Below are 21,058 nucleotides of genomic sequence, written 5' to 3' on the forward strand. Positions count from 1 at the left end.
AGAGGAAGGCATTGCATCGGGATTTTGTGTCAGGCCATTTTAGTAGGAGGTATCTCATCAATCCAAAACATAGAAATGTTTTGCCTTGCAGCATGTGTGAGGATATCGTAGAGTCTATTCAGGCTAGCGTCAGCAATATTGTTCCGATTCCAGTGTCCCAAAGGTAGATGTAAAGGGTCCATTTTCAGGGATACCCCAAGTTACACACAGTTTTTCTTTGCCTGGTTCCAGATTATATTCCATTCTTCTTCACTTGTGTCTATACCAAGTTCATCTTACCACACTTGTGTTACATTATTCATGTTTGTTACATACAAGTCATCACATTGGCGTAACACATTCTAAAATTGATATATGGCCTTCCTTTTTGGACATAGGAGGAGCAAATACTCCTCGGCTGACATCGTGTATCGAAAGTGTTGAAAGTGTTTTTTTTTTTTGGTTCCAAAGTCCCGAACCTGAAGGTATCTAAATAAGTGTTGCTTAGGGAGATTATATTTTTTTTGGATTTACTCAAAGGACAAAAGGTTGGAGCCTTCAAACAGAGTATACATTTTCTTTATCTCCTTGAGTGCCCAGAGATCGTAGGCCTCATCTAACAACCCTGGGGGAAAGTTACGATTACCTTGAATCGGGATCAAATCGGAGACGTTAAATCAGATCTTCCTTCAGATTTCTGCGCTGTAAACCATGCTTTTAACGTATTACAAATTATATGGTTATTATTGCAAAAATCCTGGCTGATTTGAAGCTTTTATAAGACAAAAGGCCTGGTAAAGAGCCAATAACTTGGGATTTCTCTCGGCCTAGCCATACTGAAGTGGGGTCATCTTTAATCCATTCTGCTTTGAATTTTAGTTGGGTCGCTAACTGACACCATTTAACATCCAGACCTCCTTTTGAGCAAGTAGGTTGTAATTTTGATATCTTTAGTCTTTGCTTTCTTTTGTTCCATACAAAGTCAGTTAACCAGCTATTAAGCAGTTTTTGCACCTTGTTTGATACAAGCAAGCTGCCCTATATGAAACCTGTTTGATCTTCTTTAAGATCAGATCAGATTTTATTGTCATGCATTCACATGAAATTTGCCCTCCGCTTTTAACCCATCCAGGTTGACACCTGTTGACACACTCATCCTCATGCACAGGGTCACACACTCAGACAGATGCCATACACTGGAGTGGTGGGCAGCCATTCAGTGCCCGGAGCATGTCAGTTTCACCAATCTTTTTGAGTGGCGAGAGTGGGAATCAAACTGCCAACCTTCCGGTTATGGCCACCCAAATGATGTATGGCAAGACCTCCTCCAGTCGTACTGCTAGTATTTTTGACAACAGCTTAAAATCCTGATTCAAGAGGGCTATTGGTCTATATCCTGAGCAATCCTCAGGACATTTGCCTTTCTTTAGAATCCATTATTTCAGCCTCCATTCACGATTTTGGAAGACAGCCAAGCTGGAATGAGTGTTTAAGCATTTGTAATAAGAGGTCAATAAGTAGGTGCTGAAATTCTTTGTAAAAATCCCAGTTCAAGCTGAGCCAAGAGAGTGTCTTCCTTAGTGATGAGTTTAATTTGGATCTCTGAGCATCTGATATAGTAGATAGACTTAAACCCTCAAGAATAATTTTAATTCTGCAAGTGCGTCTTCAGGTTTCTCAGATTCATATAACTGTACATAAAACTGCCTAAAAGTATTGTTAATATTCATGTTATTGTAATGTCTAGCACCATTTCCATCCACAATGGAGACTATACTATATTGCCAAAAGTATTCGCTCATCTGCCTTTACACGCAATTTAAGAATTTAAGTGACATCCCATTCTTAATTTGTGAGGTCAGACACTGATGTTGGACAGAAGGCCTGGCTCACAGTCTCCGCTCTAATTCATCCCAAAGATGTTCTATTGGGTTGAGGTCAGGACTCTGTGCAGGCCAGTCAAGTTCTTCGCTCATCCATGTCTTTATGGGCCTTGCTTTGTGCACTGGTGCGCAGTCATGTTGGAACAGGAAGGGGCCGTCCCCAAACTGTTTACACAAAGTTGGGAGCATGAAATTGTCCAAACTCTCTTGGTATGCTGAAGCATTCAGAGTTCCTTTCACTGGAATTAAGGGGCCAAGCCCAGCTCCTGAAAAACAACCCCACACCATAATCCCCCCTCCACCACACTTGGCACAATGCAGTCAGACAAGTACCCCTGGCAACCGCCAAACCCAGACTCCTCCATCAGATTTCCAGATGGAGAAGCGTGATTGGTCCCTCCAGAGAAGGCGTCTCCACTGCTCTAGAGTCCAGTGGCGGCGTGCTTTACACCGCTGCATCCGACGCTTTGCATTGCACTTGGTGATGTATGGCTTGGATGCAGCTGCTCGGCCATGGAAACCCATTCCATGAAGCTCTCTACGCACTGTTCTTGAGCTAATCTGAATTTTGGAGGTAGCAATGGACTCTGCAGAAAGTTGGCGGCCTCTGAGCACTATGAGCCTCAGCATCCACTGACCCCACTCCGTCGTTTGTCTTTTGGTTGCAGCGTATGCTATGATTAGTCTTCGAATGTAAGCCTTAGATGTTTCAAACAGTAGGGAAGCATTATTAGTAGATTGCGAATTAACAGTGAGAAATATTCACAACGCAAATAACTGATAAATACCTCGTCTTTTAGAAGGCATGAATAAAATCTCCACTGACTATTTGTAATATAGCTTCCATCGTTGGATAGATCCATAATTTTAGTTGCATGGTCGCTCACAACAATATTTCCTATTTTGTAAGGTATTACAGAATGCATCAATCATTTTGGAAGAAAAAAATAGTCTATTCTGGTGTGGCATTTATGAGGGTAAGAGTAAAACGTGAACTCCTTGTTAAGTCGATGGAGGGCTCGCCACACACTAGCCAGATTTAGCGGGGGGGGGGGGGCAGGAGAAGAGGGGCCCACCCTGTTTGAACAGACAGTGTTCACAACTATAGGTGTTACTGCTCTCTCAGGGGTGCTGGGAGCACATGTGGGTGACTCTGATTACCCCCAAGGTAAATACCTATGTTTTTGTGTAACTCACAACAACGTGTTCATACAGTAACCTAGTACAGAAGTGCGCTGGGAAAAAGGTGAGCTGATTAAGACCTTTCACACTTTTTGCACACAGAGACGATCAGGGGCTTGTTAGAAAGATGTTAAGCTGTAGTTCGACCAGCAAAAAATAGCAAGAAACTAACTTTAACCACCGACTATGATGCTGTGAAGACGGGATAGAAATTGGGGGCGCACATGCTCAATGCACGTCACGGGGAATAATATTAGGACAAGAAAACCGGCTCCCACTTCAAATTGCGCTTTAATGTTGACTTGTTCCATCCCACTCGGCTGGCTCGGCTTGGCTCAGGGTCGACTAGCACAGTCCCAATCGGTTGACCTCTGTGTTGCGCTCCAACGCCAGACGCAGCTCTGCCCACAGTTCCAGGAGGATTGCCCTCAAAAGTGGCTGATGAGCCAGTTGTCATGTGCCAGCAAATCCTCTCTGTCTCTGAACACACGCTCTCTTCGAATTGCACTATTTGCAAAGTCTTCTAATCCTGCTAAAGCAGCCATTGTTTTTAATAGTACGCATTGCACTACTTTGCGCATGCTTTTATATCCACTTGTGTAAATGCAGACACATGGGTGTGTTAATTGTTCATGTGTCTCAGATGTGCACATCACCCAGTCTGAGGACAAATTGTGTTCTCATTTATTTGTTATAACAGTTTCCCAACATCACCTCGCCAAAGAATCAACAGCTGTAGAAAATTGCGTACGCCAGCCCTGAAGTTGGCGTGAGGCGCCGCACATTTCCACGGTCTTTTCGCTCTTGATACATCTGATTGTTGACGTGAAAAAGCGTGTACGCCACTTTTTTGTGCGTACGCACGCTTATTGTACACGAGGCCCCTGGAGTCCTACAGGAATAAGCATGGAGTATTCCGCACCAATTCCTCTAAGCTGCTGCTTTGTTTCGTTAAACTCCTTTAGCCGTTGGAGCACCGCAGTGGACAGATCGTGGTAGAAAGAAATTTTCTTTCCTTTGCACTTAATGTTGCCGTCCGCTGCCTTGCGCCTTACCACAGCCATCACCCTCTGTTTGTCGGGAAAGGCATGGAATCGGATGACTACTGGACGTGGCTGCTGACCAGAGCCGGGTTTAGGTGCTAGGGAGCAGTGAGCCCTCTCCAGCTTGACACTGCTGTCCTTGCTATCCATGCCCAGGAAAGTCGAGAGCCATCTCTCGAAGGTGAGACTGTTGTTACCTTCCATATTCTCCAGTAGGTTAAAGATGCGTATGTTTTTTTCGCCATTCCCTGTTTTCCAACTCGTCAGTGTGTTCGGTCAGAGATTCTATCTTCTTTTCCAGGGTTAGCATCTTTGCCATCTGTTGGTAGCTTCCAGCTGTAGTAGCCTAGCTTTGGCCTCGGTTGTTAACCTTGCGTTGCTCTTTAGAATGCGACGGAATTGTCTCGGTCAGAGGGTCAAGTTTGTTGTTTATAGCTGTCATTAATCTCAATGTCATCAATCAATCAGAGAGCTTTTGCAAGCCTGGGTTCAAGTTCAGTCTCGTTGCCGTCTTCCATCTGTTCGCAGCCATGTTGGGCTAATGGCGGTGCCATGGCATTCTCGCTAGCTTGTCTTGATTTGGCCTGACTTCTGTTCTGAGCATCGTTTGGTGTTGTTTTGCCAAGTACTGTTTAGAGACATATTGCTGCAAAAAAGTAGTAACAAGTCCTCCGCTTTGAGTGAGAATGTTAAATGAATTTTAAGATGCTCACGGAGCTTCCCCAGAATCGACCGTCCTCTAAGTCTCCATCATATGACCTCTGAAATTGTTTGTTTTTATGTCGCACAGTAATTTGAGCCTCTGCAGCCAAACTGGTCGACAGGGCAACAGCAACTACACACTAAGAATTTAACTCCTGTCACTGATCAAATCCCAAGTCACTCATGTTTTTCAAAAAAGTTACATATTTATGATTAATTGAATTAAATATTTAATTAATTTTAATTAATTTTTCTTATTTTTTTCAAATAATCCCTTCATGCCTCAAAGTGACTTAGATATAAAGCTACACCTTCAATATGCATGGATCTATGAATATGCAGATTTGCCCCTCTCTCTTATCTCCCCTGAACTGTCTGCTGCTCGCCTGCAGCTGGAGGTGCTGCTCAACTTCTCCTGTACTCAGTCACTGTAAAACTGCCCTATGTTATACATTGGCAAGCTGTGTTATTGGAGTGATTCAGCTGTGTGCGTAGGCAAACAGCGATTCTTGGGGGAAAAAAAAAAAAAAAAAAAAAGATGGTCATCCCAAAACTTAAGTTTATCTCTCAATTTATATCACACAGAGAAGGACATCCTTGAGGTCAACATAGTGCAAATAGCTACCTGAAAAAATCTGATTGTGTTTAAGCCAATGTAGAAAAGTAGGAAATTAGCTATTTTCAAAAATTATTGATTGAACAATATCTTTTATTTTTCTGCATTTTTTTTTTTATGTACATTGACAGTGAATTTTTTTAATAATTCTTGAGAAATTACATTTACATTTAGATTGTATTTTAATGTCAGTCTTCACCCTCCACTAGAGAGAAGCAGATACCAGTATGGCATGGAAGCTAAGCAATGGAGTGGCAACTCCCATGTTCTGTTAATCAATATTACCGTTTATCACCAGACTGAATGTGACTTCAGAGTTTTAACAGCTTCATGTCACCATTGGAAAGGGGGTATCTGATGGCAGCTTTAAGCTTTGTTTTATTATTATTATTATTATTATTATTATTAAATATTATTATATTATATAAAGCTATATTTAACATATTTACTTATTATTAGTAGTATTATTATTAGTATTTGTATTATCTATATTGTACGACAAATGTAGCCACTGTAACCAGAAGCTTTGGTTCACATGTCCACAGGCTGAACTGAAACAAAGATAAAATGAGATAAAATCAAACTTTATTCAAATAGCAGTGAGGAAATTATCTAAAAATCACAAGAATAAAAAAATAGAATCAAATCAAATATTTACAAGAGAATAAAAAAATGTGAATAAACATGGGTCATCTTTTGTACTTTAAGGAGCCTAACCTAATGCTCGCTTTTAGTTAACCCATCTGCCACTTACACTGCTCAAATATACAGTACTGTAATACAGCCAAGTGATACATGTCCACGATGTTGTCAGATAACAAAACTAACATAAAATTGTTTCACAATTAGGCCAATTTAAACATTTGTTAGCCATTTATAACTTTGTGGTGTTTGCTGGATAATTGTCATAGTTCATAGAACTGTTGTCGGTAGGCACTTTTCCCCCTTTTTTGGTACACAACGCAGAAACTGTTAACAATTGTAGTTCATAGAAGTCCTTTGAGCTCCTACTTCAAATTAGGAGCTTTCTTAGGATAAAGAGAACTTTTTGTGATGTAAACATACAGTGAAGAGTCTTGACGATGTGAGTGTATGGTGATTGAATGACCACTTTTACAAAAAAAAACCTTTGAAACGTTGGGGAAATTGTGTGCCCATAAAGATAACAATACGTATGGGTAGCTTCTAAAACTCAAAATGAAATTCAGAGGAATAAAACAGAAGAGGCTCCCAGGGTCTATCCAAAGGGGTTTCAGAAGTGACTATCTAGAAGTGAATTACTGTTTATTTTCAAATGACCGCCTGTGAACCTATGAACGGGCTGGCTGTTTTGGCACATGAGTATTTGTATCTGGAGTGCAAATGCCAACTGGAGAAAAGCCCCTTAAAGGTATGTTGTCCTTTTCCAACAGCGTCAATGCTGTTGTCTAGGACGCTAAGGGCCTCTGTGTTGGTAAACACCATCTCAACCAGCGTTCCAAGGTTGGAGTGAAGAGAGGGACAATCACACTGTCCAATCAGAGAAATCTTATCCATATCCCTTGCAAGAACACAGCATCCAGTTCAACTACAACTAATCTCAAACACGCAGTACTCGATCAGATCTTTAAGTAACAAATCATTCCTAATAAATAGTTTTATTTCCTCTCACAATCTTGATTTTATGTTTTTAACTGAGACGTGGCTCGACATAAACACAGCAAATGCAGTCCTGATTGAGTCTAGTCCACCTCACTTCAATTTTGTGTCTGAAACACGAGAAAACCAGAGGGGTGGGGGTGTTTGTGCCATGTTCAGGGACAATATACCCACCCACAAGTAAGTAAGTAAGTAATTTATTTGTACAGCGCCTTTCGCAGACCAGGGTCACAAAGCGCTTTACAGGTACAGTAGAAACACAGAGTTTAAAAGTATAAGTTTAAAAAGGCCAAAGCAACTCAGTCACAATCATAGCAGCCCAAGACAATTAAGAAAATTAAGACAATTAAGAAAATTAAGAAAAAACCTGAACAAATAAAAAGGTCTTAAGTTGCCTTTTGAAGGCGTCAACAGACTCCATCGAGCGCAGAGAGAGCGGAAGATCGTTCCAAAGCCTGGGAGCAACAGCCTGGAAGGATCGGTCTCCTCTGGTCCAGAAACGCGTGCGTGGCACCATCAGAAGATTCTGATCTACAGACCTCAGAACCCTAGCTGGGGTGTAAGACTGGATCAGATCTCTGATGTAGGGTGGAGCCTGACCATGCAACGCTCGGAAAGTTAAAACCAAAATTTTAAAATTTATCCTAGAGGAAACTGGTAGCCAATGAAGAGCTTTAAGAATAGGAGTTATGTGAGTCCTCCTATTTGAGCGGGTCAGAATTCTCGCAGCAGAGTTTTGCACCAACTGCAGGCGAGACAGCTCCTTCTTGTTCAAACAAGAAAACAGACTATTACAATAGTCCAAACGCGAAGACACAAATGCATGTATAATCAGCTCCAAATCATCCCGTGACACCATTTTCCTGAGTTTGGAGACATTCCTCAGTTGAAAAAAGCAGCTTTTGGTCAGCTGTTTGCAGTGTTGGACTAATGACATGTCCTTGTCAAACACAACACCAAGGTTTCTGAGGCTCGCTTTAACAGACTGGCCCAAGTCACCAAGTATAACCACCAATAACCAGTGTTTCTGTTTTGTCCACATTTAGCTGCAAGGTGTTGTCATTTAGCCATTGTTTTATCTCCACCAAACAATGAACTAAGGAATTTAGCCTCTGGGGCTCAGTTGGCTTGAAAGAGCAGTAAAGCTGGATATCATCAGCAAACATGTGGTACGAAACATCAGAAAATCTCTGGATGATTTTTCCCAAAGGGATCAAATACAGTAAAAATAATACAGGACCCAAGACAGCACCTTGAGGGACTCCACACAGCAGATCTGCTGACTCAGACCTTATTTGGTTAGCTGTGACACTAAAACTACGCCCAGAAAGGTATGACGAGAACCAGTGTAGAACTGAACCTGACAGACCTACTTCATCCCTCAGTCTACTCAGCAGGATTTGGTGGTCAATGGTGTCAAAGGCTGAGGACAGATCTAAAAGAACTAGAACAGTGCATTTTCTCGAATCAGCAGACATCAGAATGTCACTGGACACTTTCAGCAAGGCCGTCTCCGTAGAGTGATGTTTGCGGAAACCAGACTGAAACGTCTCATGGATGTTACTTTGATCCAGGAATAATGACAGTTGTTCAGAGACCACCTTCTCTAGGATCTTGGACAAGAGTGGTAGCTTTGAAATAGGCCTGAAATTACTGAGTACAGTCGGGTCTAAGCCTGTCTTTTTAAGTAAGGGCTCCACTATGGCATGCTTAAAGGTAGTGGGAAACACACCTGTTGAAAGAGAGAGGTTAACCATTTTGGTAACCCAGGGGCCAATTACATCAAACACTTTCACAAAGAGCCTACAAGGAAGGACGTCCGATGAGCAAGAGGAGGGTTTCATCTTGGTCACCAGTGCCGAGATATCAGCAAGAGTCACTAACTTAAATGAGGACCACAAGCTGGAGAAAGGCTCAATGACAGCAGGGGCTCCACACAAAGGGGGAGGGATTTTCTCCTTGATCATCTTAATTTTGTCAACAAAAAATCTCAACAATGCATTGCTGTCAGCTTCACAAAAAACAGGGGTAACTGGTGCAGCAGGACATACAAGAGAATTTATGGTGTCAAACAATACTTTGGGGTTTTTCTTATTTACTGTTACCAGTTGACGAATATAGTCAGATCTGGCTTTTTGCACCATCTCATTGTATGAGGACACCAGATCTCTGAGATAAAGTCTGTGTACCTCAAGATTTGTGGATTTCCACAGACGTTCAGTCTTCCGACATAGTCTCTTCAAACTCAGGGTATCTTCATTTGTCCAAGGGCACACTTTTTTCTGCATTGACAAGTTTGATTTGACAGGTGCCACCTGATCCAGAATTTTAAAACAATGATTGGTAAAACAGTGAATAAAATTGTCCACATCGAGGCAATCCATGAACAAAAGAGGGTCAAACATAGCAGAAAAACTGTCTGCAGTATTAGCAGAGATAACACGCCTCTGAGACAAAACTTCTAAGGGCTTAGGCTCAGGGCTGAAGTGCAGATCAAACAAAACAAGACAATGATCACTCAGATGGACGTCCTGTACAGACACATTTGAAATGTCCAGGCCAAGGGTAAAAACTAAGTCTAAAATGTGGCCTTTTTGGTGTGTGGGCTCAGAAACATGTTGATCAAAATTAAAAGCTTCGGTCAATGTTAAAAGTTCCTTTGCGGAGCAAGATGAGCTGTCATCAACATGAAGGTTAAAATCTCCAAGGATTAAAACAGTTTCCAACTTTATTATGGAGGATAAAAAGTCACTAAAATCCTTCAAGAACACAGAAGCAGGACCAGGAGGACGGTAGATTGACACACAGTGGAATGGATTTGAAGAACCCACTTTCACCATCTGGTGCTCAAATGAAGTGAATTCCAAGGTCTGAGTAACTTTGCAAGCACAACTGTCCCTGTAAACAACGGCCAGACCCCCCCCACGACGGTGGGGGCGGGGCTTCCCGAGAGCAGAGCAGCCAGCTGGACAAAGTTCATTAAGATGAATAAACTCTTCCTCTCTCTGCCATGTCTCCGAAAGACACATTAAATCCAGATTTTTTCTTGAGAAAAGATCGCTCAGAGAGAAGGATTTATTTGAAATAGACCGGGCATTCAACAGGCCGATATGCAAAGTTGGTGACGTCACGGAGGCAGTGTCCGCGGAGCGCAGTGGAATTGGTCGAAGGCCTGTCCAGCGGTCACGTGGGCTCCAGCTGGACCGTGAAGGAACCGATGTAAACACGGAAGAGCGTGGAGGCTGTGAAGGACACTGATCACTATTCCAGCGCTGTGTAGGCTCCAAGACTGTCGTTGTGGTCCAAGCAGACAGCAGCGTGAATGTGCTGTCGCACACATTGAGGAGAGGGATCCGGCGCAGACACCTTGCGCGTTTTCCCTGGATCATGGCAGGGCCCAGGCGTGCTGCAAGGCGTCTTCGCTTGGCCTGGACTCCGGAACGCGATCCTCTTTTCCTCGATTTCCTGCGAACTTTGCCCGGCACCCGACAAAGCAGCAAGTACTCCGGTGAGTTTGGGCCGATGATAAAGGGAGGAGGAAACGCCCGTCTGTACCTGTTGTGTGTATTAAACAGGCCCTCCATCCACTCTCTGATACAAAACAGAGAGTCCCGATCATAGGTCCGTAAAGCTGAGACACATCCATTCGAAACACGGGCTGATATGATGGCACACGCCGCAAAGATCGCCATTAATAAACTATACTGCAGGAGACGAGCCGTGGCACTGCCAATCACAGGCGCCATCTTCACTCAGACCCCAGTGTAGGGGCTGTAAGTTGTCAATTGGGGTTTTTTCATCATTTGAGTATGTGTCATTCAAAATGGAGATAAAATAATCTTCCATACTTTATTTCACCATTAATAAACCACCACAAAATTGTTTTATTGATGTTACTGAACTACTTTCAATTGTGTGCAGTCATAACAGGGGACTTGAATGTGCACGTGGATGTAGCTCATAACGAGCAAGCTAAAGAGCTCACTGCTGTCCTTGAAATGTTTGGTCTAACTCAGCATGTGACTGAGCCCACCCACAGCAGGGGGCACACTAGATGTGCTCATTTCAAAGAGTGTTGTTATTTCAAACGTGAATGTCGTCGATGTTGCTTTATCTGATCATTTCTGTGTTTTCTTCGACCTGTGTGTTATACCCAAACCAGCAGCTGGGTCTGCAGTTTGTCTCCAGCAGGTTAGACTACTGTAACGGCCTGCTCACTGGGCTCTAAACGGGCTGTAAGACAGCTGCAGTACATCCAGAACGCTGCTGCTCGAGTTCTGACTAGAACCAGGAAATACGACCATATTAGTCCAGTGCTCAGGTCTCTGCACTGGCTTCCTGTCGCTCAGAGAATAGACTTTAAAACAGCTCTGCTTGTGTACAAGTCTCTTCATGGTCAAGCGCCAAAGTACATCTCTGACATGTTAAAGCCATATGAACCAACTCGGGCTCTGAGAACCTCAGGGAGGGGTCTCCTGCCTCAGGGAGGGGTCTCCTGCTGGTGCCCAGAGTCAGGACTAATCAAGGTGAGGCTGCGTTTCAGTTTTATGCTCCTAAAATCTGGAACAGCCTTTCAGAAGATGTGAGACAGGTAGTGTTGCACCGATACCAGTATCGGGCGGGGCCCTGATCAGCACTAAAATGGTGGTATCGGTATCGGCGAGTACCAACAAATAGGGCACCGATACCATTTCCGATACTTGTATGACACTCTCCCGACACTCGCTACACTGTGTTGTGATCACTGTGCAGCCATCGCTATTGGCCTGCTCCAGACCAATGAGAGCGGGCCAATAGCCGCTCTTAACCAATGCCGGGGCAGCTTTTTCTATGTGTGAGGAGCAAGACGTCTGGCGACACGGCACTCTGTCAGCTGGGGAGGGTGTCGTTCGCAGTCATCTAGAGCTGCCCGCGACGAAGACAGCTAGCCAGGGGGAGTTTGCAGCACGAGTGTGAGGAGGGGAGGCTGGGTGCCTCCTGTATTCAAAACAGGGTCCACGATAGAGAGCGCTGGGCCGCCATCGCTCCCTGTGCGGTCGTGACAGCGCACTACCAGCTGACAGCCAGTTACCGTCTTCGCCATCCAGTAAAGCCCCGGGGAGTTGGACGGCGGCACAAGCTCAGACCCCGGGGGAGGGCTTCGCCAAGTGGGCGAGTTAAGTATTCCTCTCCTTTTAACTCCGTGTTTTAGTGTTTATGTATAGGTCGGCCTATTGTTATGTGGTATTGATTGGTGGGGTTGCGTGGGGAGGAGTGACGGGTCTGTGGTTAAACGGGCGCCATATGCTGCAGGTTAGTCGCGTGTTTTGTGGTGTGTTGACTCCGTGTGCTGTGTTTAAAGCGTGCCTTAAAGCTAGTGAAGCTAGCCTGACTTGTAGTGGGTTTTCATTCCGTGTGCTGTGTTTAAAGCGTGCCTTAAAGCTAGTGAAGCTAGCCTGACTTGTAGTGGGTTTTCATTCCGTGTGCTGTGTTTAAAGCGTGCCTTAAAGCTAGTGAAGCTAGCCTGACTTGTAGTGGGTTTTCATTCCGTGTGCTGTGTTTAAAGCGTGCCTTAAAGCTAGTGAAGCTAGCCTGACTTGTAGTGGGTTTTCATTCTGTGTGCTGTGTTAAGGGTTAGTCTGTCGTGTGTGTCGCAACCAAGGAAGCCTGCGTTCCCAATCCTTCTCTCTCTCCATTAGATCGGAGCCCCCCACCCCATGGGTTTTATGAACTTGTAAACTAATAAAGATTTTACATTTTACATCCAAGTAGTATGCAGCTCTTCATACATATAACATATATATAATATATATAATGTGATATACTTAAAATGATTTTAGATGATATCCTTGAATTTGCTGTACATGCAGTTGAAACTTGACTGATTGACAAAAGCATACGAAGGCAAGATGGTAATTCTAGTTTAGCTGGTTGCTTTCAGAAATATCATTTATTAAATCACTGGAATATATAATAGTATGCTTCCCTCTACAGGAGACTGTCTACCAGATATGAAAAAATCACAATATATTTAAATTTTGGACATTTCTTCAGGCAAAGTAACCAATTACAATGCATCAGCTTGTATATGTATGTGTATATATGTATATGATACATATAACAAAAATCCGATACCACTCCTGCTGGTGCAAATATGAAAAAAACAGAAAATGCTAAATATATATATATATATATATATATATATATATATATATATTGGAAAAAAAATACAAATCTTCACAAAAAAAAAACAGAAAATAAAATAAGAATACAAATAAACAAATACAAATTTACCAAAACTGTAACAGTAAGAAGTTAAAAAACAATGATAATAATTTAGGCTACACATTCGTTTGAGTCTGCATAGGCAGAGGTCGGCAACCTTTAACACTCCAATGCACAGTTTTTTGTTACGGTAAATAAAATAAATAAAATATGGTGTTAGTGGTGATAGATAAATAAGGTGTAATGATTGTAAAGGTGTAGAAATGATTACAATAAAGAAATGATTACCTTAACTAATTCTACATTGAAACAACCCATATTCGGACTCGTGAGCTGGAGCTGAAACCACCCAAGCGCACTAAAATGGTGTAATCCTAACATGCTGGCTCATTTTAGAGATGGCAAACTGTTTTATTTGAGGTTAAGACAAGGGGAGACAGAATGATTGAAAGCAGTCCAAATGAGTCAGTCTGTTGCTCAACTCCACAGCTTTTCTTTGTTCTTGTATTCTGTATATCTGGACACCATTGCTCTCTCTAAGATGAAGAGACAGGTTGACATGAAAGGTGGGTGAGGAAGATCTGTGAAAGATCAAAAGCTTGCTATGAGCAGGGCGCTACATCTTCCCTGAGCTCATAAAGAAGTCCTGTTCTTACCAGCATGGCTTTTGATTATTTGATTCGTATCAGTCATACAATCATTAGCATAGCACCGCATCTGTCTTTACTTCTATTTGTCTAAAGAAATCTTTTTTTTTGTCATATTTTCATTTGTTAAACTCTACATAATTGTCTTTTATTTTGTCTTTTTCAAGGCACAAGTATCAATAACAACTAGAAAATGTAAAAGTCCATCATCCTTTAGGTTGTCATTGTTCTTATACAGTTATATGAAAGCCAAGTTCAGCTTTAATCTCAAATGTGACTGAAACTTTCGGATGATTTTTTTTCCCGACATATATGCTCATATATCATACTGTCACCATTTACAGTGAACCCTCGCTATAACGCGGTTCACCTTTCACGGTCTCGCTGCTTCACGGATTTGCATCGTGCATTGTGTTCTGCATTCTGATTGGCTAAACAGTTTCTCCGTTTCTTCTCTACCTGTGTGTCAATAACGTTGCGGTTTAATGTGTACACGTACACGTTTATTACAGTTCTCAAACATAATCGATTGTGGCATGTCGGTATATAAGAATCTTTTTGCCCAGAAGAAAAAAGAGAGACAACAACTACCGATAACTATGTTCTTCTCTCGAAAAAACACACCTGCACCGCGGGCTTTAGACGAAAAAAACGCTACAGAGCGGAGTCAGGATGCAGCAGCTCAGTCAGAAGAGCAGTGAAATACACATGAGTCACTATTTGTCCCACTACTTTGTATTTCTTTTCATAATCATTTTTCATTTTCTCCCGTTCTAATCCAATGACTCGGGTCGCGGTGGGGTGGCGCTGATCGCCGCAATTTGAAGCCTTCAGTTTGTATTGATGATTAAAATGATTATTTTACAGACTAGTACAGTAGTTATTTGTAAAAAAAAAAAAACGTTTATACAGTACTTTTATTTGTTAAACAAATGCTTGGGCCTGTAAAAAGGTTTTGTTCTTTGGTTTCAATGTATTATGGAGTATTTCATTGTATAATAATTGTAAAAAAAATAAAGGTTACTACTTCACGGATTTCGCCTATCACGGGTTCTTTTTGGAACGTAACCCCCCGCGAAAAACGAGGGTTCACTGTACCTCAATAAAGTTTAATACGGCTTTATTTATCTTATGATTTACAAATCCCATGGGCCAGGGCCAGGAATGTGCTTGACAAAAACCAGCATACTTCAGAACGAGTCAGAAGCACATAGTTTTAAAGGGTTCATCAACTTCTCTGGTGTAGCTTAAATTCCCTGTCTTTATTATCCTTATGAATATTTGAAGGTTGATGATTGACAAGTTCAAAATGTCATTAATGCAGTAACTCATTAACAAACCACTGGCCTGCTATTGTGTGGCAATATTTCTTCGTCTTACTTTGGGATAGATGCGGAACTGATTGGTTACCCTTTGTTAAGGACAAGAAGACAGCTTTTTCTTTCTTCTAAATCTCAGTGTAGGTAAAAATATTTCTTTTGCTCCTTTTTTTTTTTTTCTTACCATCATCATTTCTGACAAGGACAATCTTTTCCCCGCGGATTATAAAGCTATCCTGTAGTCATCACTTTTCAACAGCTTAGCTCATATTAGCCAGCAACCCATAGCTTAACCATCTGAGCTTAGTATCTCAGTTCAAAAGAATCATCACAGATTTGTGCCATGGCTCAGCCATAAGTCGGTTAAACCAACATGGTGCTCGTTCACAAGTCTTGGTTTCACAGTTCAAAGCTCAGTCAGTTAAGACGAAGCAATAAGATCCAGCTATTGCCAGTGGTATACCAGTGATGCATCTTTTTAAGAAAATAGAACATTGAGTGGAACTATGTTGGTTTCTTTCCAACATACTGTTTGGGTAATTGGAGATAGAAATACGCGGTATTGATGTCGCATATTGGGAAGCTATATTTCAAGCTTATTTTGGGAGTCTGTGCTGACTCCAGCTTTGACTTCAATGCCCCAGTGAATTGATCTGAAGAAGACACCAAAGGCCTTTAAAATGATAAGTAATTGCCCTGGCAGTTTTTGTTGAGCAAGATAAAAAAAAAAAATAGCATTTCACAGTGACACAGAGCAAATGGTTTCTCAATCAGAAAAGGGCAAGCACCCACTAAACAAAGTGTACTGAATAAACAACTCGGTTTGCACCATTGTTTGCTTTTGATTGGCTCTCTGCCTCCCCAGTGTGGCATTCAGTAACAGGCCTACAGAACATTGAGCTTGTGATTTGTGAGTCTTTCCCATTGCTCAAAAAGCCCGAAGCCTGCTTGACTGAATTAAGAGCTGGAGTGTTATCTCCCCAATGGTGGCAGAGTACTGATTGCTACCCTCATTGGTAGTGAAGAGCACGTCTGCCTGGTGTAATAGCTGCCATAGAAACCAAATCAGCCAAGTAATTGTTTAGGCAACCTCAGAAAATTAAGAGGACAACATTAAAATGTGTTCTCTTGGCTTCTTCTTGATTCTCTGGGGCTATTTTTTTTCTTTCTTTATCAAAGGTTCATTTTGTGGTGCTGCAGTGCCACGGAAGATTAACAGCTTTGGACCAGCAGAGGAGACAGTTTTCTACATGCTTTATCTCCCACTGGCTCATGGTGCACATGTGACTTAGCTTGCTTTGCTACAGTTTGGAAGGCAATAACTGTAGATGACTGTATGCTGATTGATTCGAGTGTTATCCTCATAATGAAGTAACTTGCCCAGAAGAAAAAAATCATCTCCAACATCCTTTCTTGGTTTCAACACAAGATTAAAATCTCGGATACGCAAGTTTTAATGTCTGATTGCTGTGGAGAATATAAATCTATTTATGCCAGTGAGAGACGAGTCGGTGTAGTTATTTGCCCTTATATCACTATATTGTGAAATCCTGTCATTAAATACAATTAAAAGTAGGGCTGGGCGAGTTAACTCGTTATTATCGCGTTAACTTGTTTATTATTTAACCCCGATAGATATTTTATTGCGCATTAACGCAGGTTTTATTATTGTGTACAAATGCGATTAATCGTGATTAATCAGGGTAATATGCGATTAATTAGATTAAACATTTCAACTTTATCATTTGTTGCCAGGATTATATGATAAGTCATAAGACTGGGTTTGTCTTCCCTGCCCCTTACAGTGGTGCATTGTTTGCCAACACGGATGCACACCCTTCGTGTTGGGCTTAAGAAATTATGTATTTTTTCTGTAATCAATGACATGATTGAATAAAGTAAAGCTTTATTAATCAGAAAAGGAAATTGTGAGAGTGGGCAGCTGTGGCTCGGGGTATAAAGGTTTTTTGCCAAATGGAACGTTCATGGTATGATCCCTGGACCTATATTTCCTCTGATGTATTCATGGCTGTGTGAGTTTGTGTATGAGAGAGAAATAAGCACCACATACCCTAAAAAAAACTGTACGGACTGAGAAGTGCTGTGTGAATGTGACTCGTAGTGTAATGCAGTTTGAGCAGTCATCATGCCTGGAAAGCACTATATAAATGCAGTCCGTTCACTATCTATTAACCGTCCATCCATTTTCTAAACCTGCTCAATCCAGTCCAGGGTCGCGTGGGGCTGGAGCCCATCCCATCTGTCACTGGGCGAGAGGCGGGGTGCACCCTGGACAGATTGCCAGTCCGTCACAGGGACAAATGGGATAAACAACCGTCAATGCTATGGCTCACTCCTAGGGTCCGTTTAGAATCACCTGACATCCATGTTTTTGGAAGAAGGAGTACCGAGAGAGAGAGAGGAACAGTCATTATGGAGAGTCGTTGTGCAGAATCATTATATACGGTTGTTGTGGTGTCAGGAATGACCTTACTGCAGTGGCAGTATAGAGGTGAAGAAGCCTCTGCCTGAAGACCCTTTTAAATGTGTAAAATGTGTGCAGTGTTGTCATTTTTAAAAATCTAGTCAAATATGTCTTTGTCTTCATATTATGAACTTATGAAATCTTTAGAGAAGTGAAGGGCACGGTTCTTCCTTTTATCCAAATGACATACACCAGCAGATCCTTTTGCATTCTGTATTTAAAGAAAAAAAAAGCATTTCAGTTAACCTGAATCAGATCTGCGATCAGATACCAGCTGAATGTGTGCCCACTATTAAGCCTTTTGTTTCAGGTGGAAAGATTCAAACGCCCCCTCTGACTCACAAACACAAACACACGCCCACACCCACTCAAACAAGCCATTTTAATTACATCTCTAAGATCAAGAAAAAAAAGAAAGAAAATGCCTTAAAAAATCCACCTGTGGGACAAACTTAACCATGTGTGTATCACATTTATTTAACTGCTGAGTGGATACAAAGAATGAATGGCGGAACTACGAAAGATTTTAACTCCATTGGCTTACAGAACTCCAAGTTCTGTAAGCTAGCATACCCTTTACATGCAAAAAGTTCCAACTGATTCGCATGCTGGGACCTTTCATAATGGAAAAAGTGACTTTATTGACGCAGTCACAGAAATCCGGATGGTTGATGTTATCTTTAATAAACGGCTTTCACTACATTTACTTTCCCATAACAACCATATTGAATTTTTATTCCAGGGTGTTACGGTGTGGACGGTGAGAGTGACTCAATCATGAGCTCGGCTTCTGAGAATTCAACGGAGCCTTGGTTCTGCGACGCTTGTAAGAATGGAGTGACTCCCAGCTGTGAGCTGTGCCCCAACCAAGATGGCATCTTTAAAGAGACCGACGCAGGAAGGTGGGATATAATCGCACATTGACCTGGTAGTCGGTTGGCATTAATGACCGGCTGCAGGGCATATGAAGTTTTCAGACAAATAAAACCTAATGTTGTCAAAAGGCGAGGGAGCCAAACAACGTCTAAATTGTCAATACTGTATATTCACAGCTGGGGAGAAAAGGAAGTTGGACTAAGGGGGAGAGAACTGGTGGTGGAATGAGAGAGTGGGATGGAAGGAACAGAAGAGATAGAGGATGAAAAGGAATGAGAGAAAAGAGTGTGTTTTGTGAAGCATGGAGACTTCAGCCACGTTATCGCTGATAGTGCTCCTCAGCCAGGCTGCACCCGAATTTACTACTTCACTAGAGCATGAAAAACACAGCAAATTAAACTGTGAAGCGGTTGCTTGCTAGAGATGGATATCTTTATATTGGACTTGGGATTCTTTTCCCTAAAGTCTGCATTTGAAATTGTGTCACACCAAACTGTATCCAGAATCTGGGGCTGCATTAATCTCCAAGTACATTTCTTTGAAGTCTCTTAGCAACTCACTGTGGCCAATTTAATAATATTAGGTTCCTTACTGTCTGCCGCAGTTCCTTGTGCTAAATGCAAAAATAAGCCATGGCTATATATTTCATTTATATACTGAATATTTTGTGAAAGGGTAAAGATATCAATACAACAAACTGTTCAGCTTGTGCAGTGCAGTATGTTCTTCTCCTTGTGTTTTCAGATGGGTGCATGTGGTCTGTGCACTTTATGTCCCGGGCGTAGCATTTGGAGACATCGACAAACTGCGACCAGTGACGCTCACAGAGATGAATTATTCCAAATATGGCGCCAAGGCAAGTTCTAATCTTAGAATCGACTGAAGATGAGTTGGATGTTTACAGTGATTTAATGACATGTTTAAGACTCTCTAAGGCCAGTAAAAATATAGAAATATTTATAGATAGGGATCTGTATTCATATGTATATGTATGTATGGTATGTATGTATGTATGTATGTATGTGTAGGGCTGTAGCGATACAGAAATGTCACGATACGATACACGATATTCAGCCAACGATTCAATACGATTCGATACACTTACATCATTTTGGGGGGGGGGGGGGGAGACGGGGGGAGACGGACGGACAGACGGTGTGATTTGACATGAATCGTCGCTGATTGGACCGGTGGTCCGTCCTTTGAAGTGGAAGGACAACACCGCCAGACAAACAGAAACGAACGAACATGTCACAAACGTGAGAGCTGTGCACTTTGTACAACATTTTTATCAACTAATTTATCACTGTTTTGTAGAATGTGACCCCCTGGCATTGTGTTGTATTATATTAATGTTCTGTGTTTTCACTTATTGGAACGTCTGACTTTTCAATAAAGTTTGCTTTAAAATAAATAAATAAATAAAAAAATAATAATTAAATTAATAAATAATATCTGATACTCGTGGCCGAAAAATCGATACTTTATCGGGAAACAAAATATCGATATATATCTTAGTATCGATAAAATTGCTCAGCCCTATGTATGTGTATATATAGATAAATATATATATGAATTTAAGATGTTCCCTTGTAATGACAGCCTTTAAAATCTATCTGTTGGTGACGATAATGTCTCTAAGTAGTTATAAAGAAAAACGTTTTATAAAGTAGTGCGTGTTCGAGTCCCGGCTGGGGCCTTTCTGTGTGGAGTTTGCATGTTCTCCCCGTGTATGCGTGGGTTCTCTCCAAGGACTTCAGCTTCCTCCCACCGTCTCAGAAACATGCATCTCAGGTTAACTGGTGACTCTGAATTGTCCCTAGGAGTGAGTGTGAGTGTTGATGATTGTGTGTCTGGTTTGTCTCTGTGTGGCCCTGTGATGGACTGGCGGCCTGTCCAGGGTGTACCCTGCCTGTTGACAGCTGCGACTCTGATTTAAACGGGTATAGAAAATGGATGGATGCATTATTTTGTAATTTAATTAATTTAATTTGATTGTATTATGATTATATTCCAAATAATTTGATAGGATTAGGATTATATTCCAAATAATTTGATTGTATTAGGATTATATTCCAAATAATTTTATTGTATTATGATTGTATTCCAAATAATTAGATATGATTAGGATTATATTCCAAATAATTTGATTGTATTATGATTATATTCCAAATAATTTGATATGATTAGGATTATATTCCAAATAATTTGATTGTATTATGATTATATTCCAAATAATTTGATAGGATTAGGATTATATTCCAAATAATTTGATTGTATTAGGATTATATTCTAAATAATTTGATAAGATTATGATTATATTCCAAATAATTTGAATGTATTAGGATTATATTCCAAATAATTTGATTGGATTAGGATTATATTCCAAATAATTTGATTGGATTAGGATTATATTCCAAATAATTTGATAGGATTAGGATTATATTCCAAATAATTTGATAGGATTATGATTATATTCCAAAT

At 41.3% G+C, this 21,058-nt stretch overlaps 1 protein-coding gene across 2 annotated transcripts in view; it reads left to right on the forward strand.

The window, feature by feature from the left end:
- The window catches only part of phf14 (PHD finger protein 14), a 146,854-nt gene that overhangs the window by 23,311 nt on the left and 102,485 nt on the right, over positions 1-21,058 (forward strand). For both annotated transcript variants that reach the window (XM_075449010.1, XM_075449011.1), the window contains exons 5-6: positions 18,441-18,600; positions 19,319-19,430. In XM_075449010.1, the coding sequence (XP_075305125.1) occupies positions 18,441-18,600; positions 19,319-19,430 (272 nt within the window). The remainder of the gene's footprint in view (positions 1-18,440; positions 18,601-19,318; positions 19,431-21,058) is intronic.

Source organism: Odontesthes bonariensis, chromosome 18, assembly GCF_027942865.1.
Source record: "Odontesthes bonariensis isolate fOdoBon6 chromosome 18, fOdoBon6.hap1, whole genome shotgun sequence".
NCBI lineage: Eukaryota > Metazoa > Chordata > Actinopteri > Atheriniformes > Atherinopsidae > Odontesthes > Odontesthes bonariensis.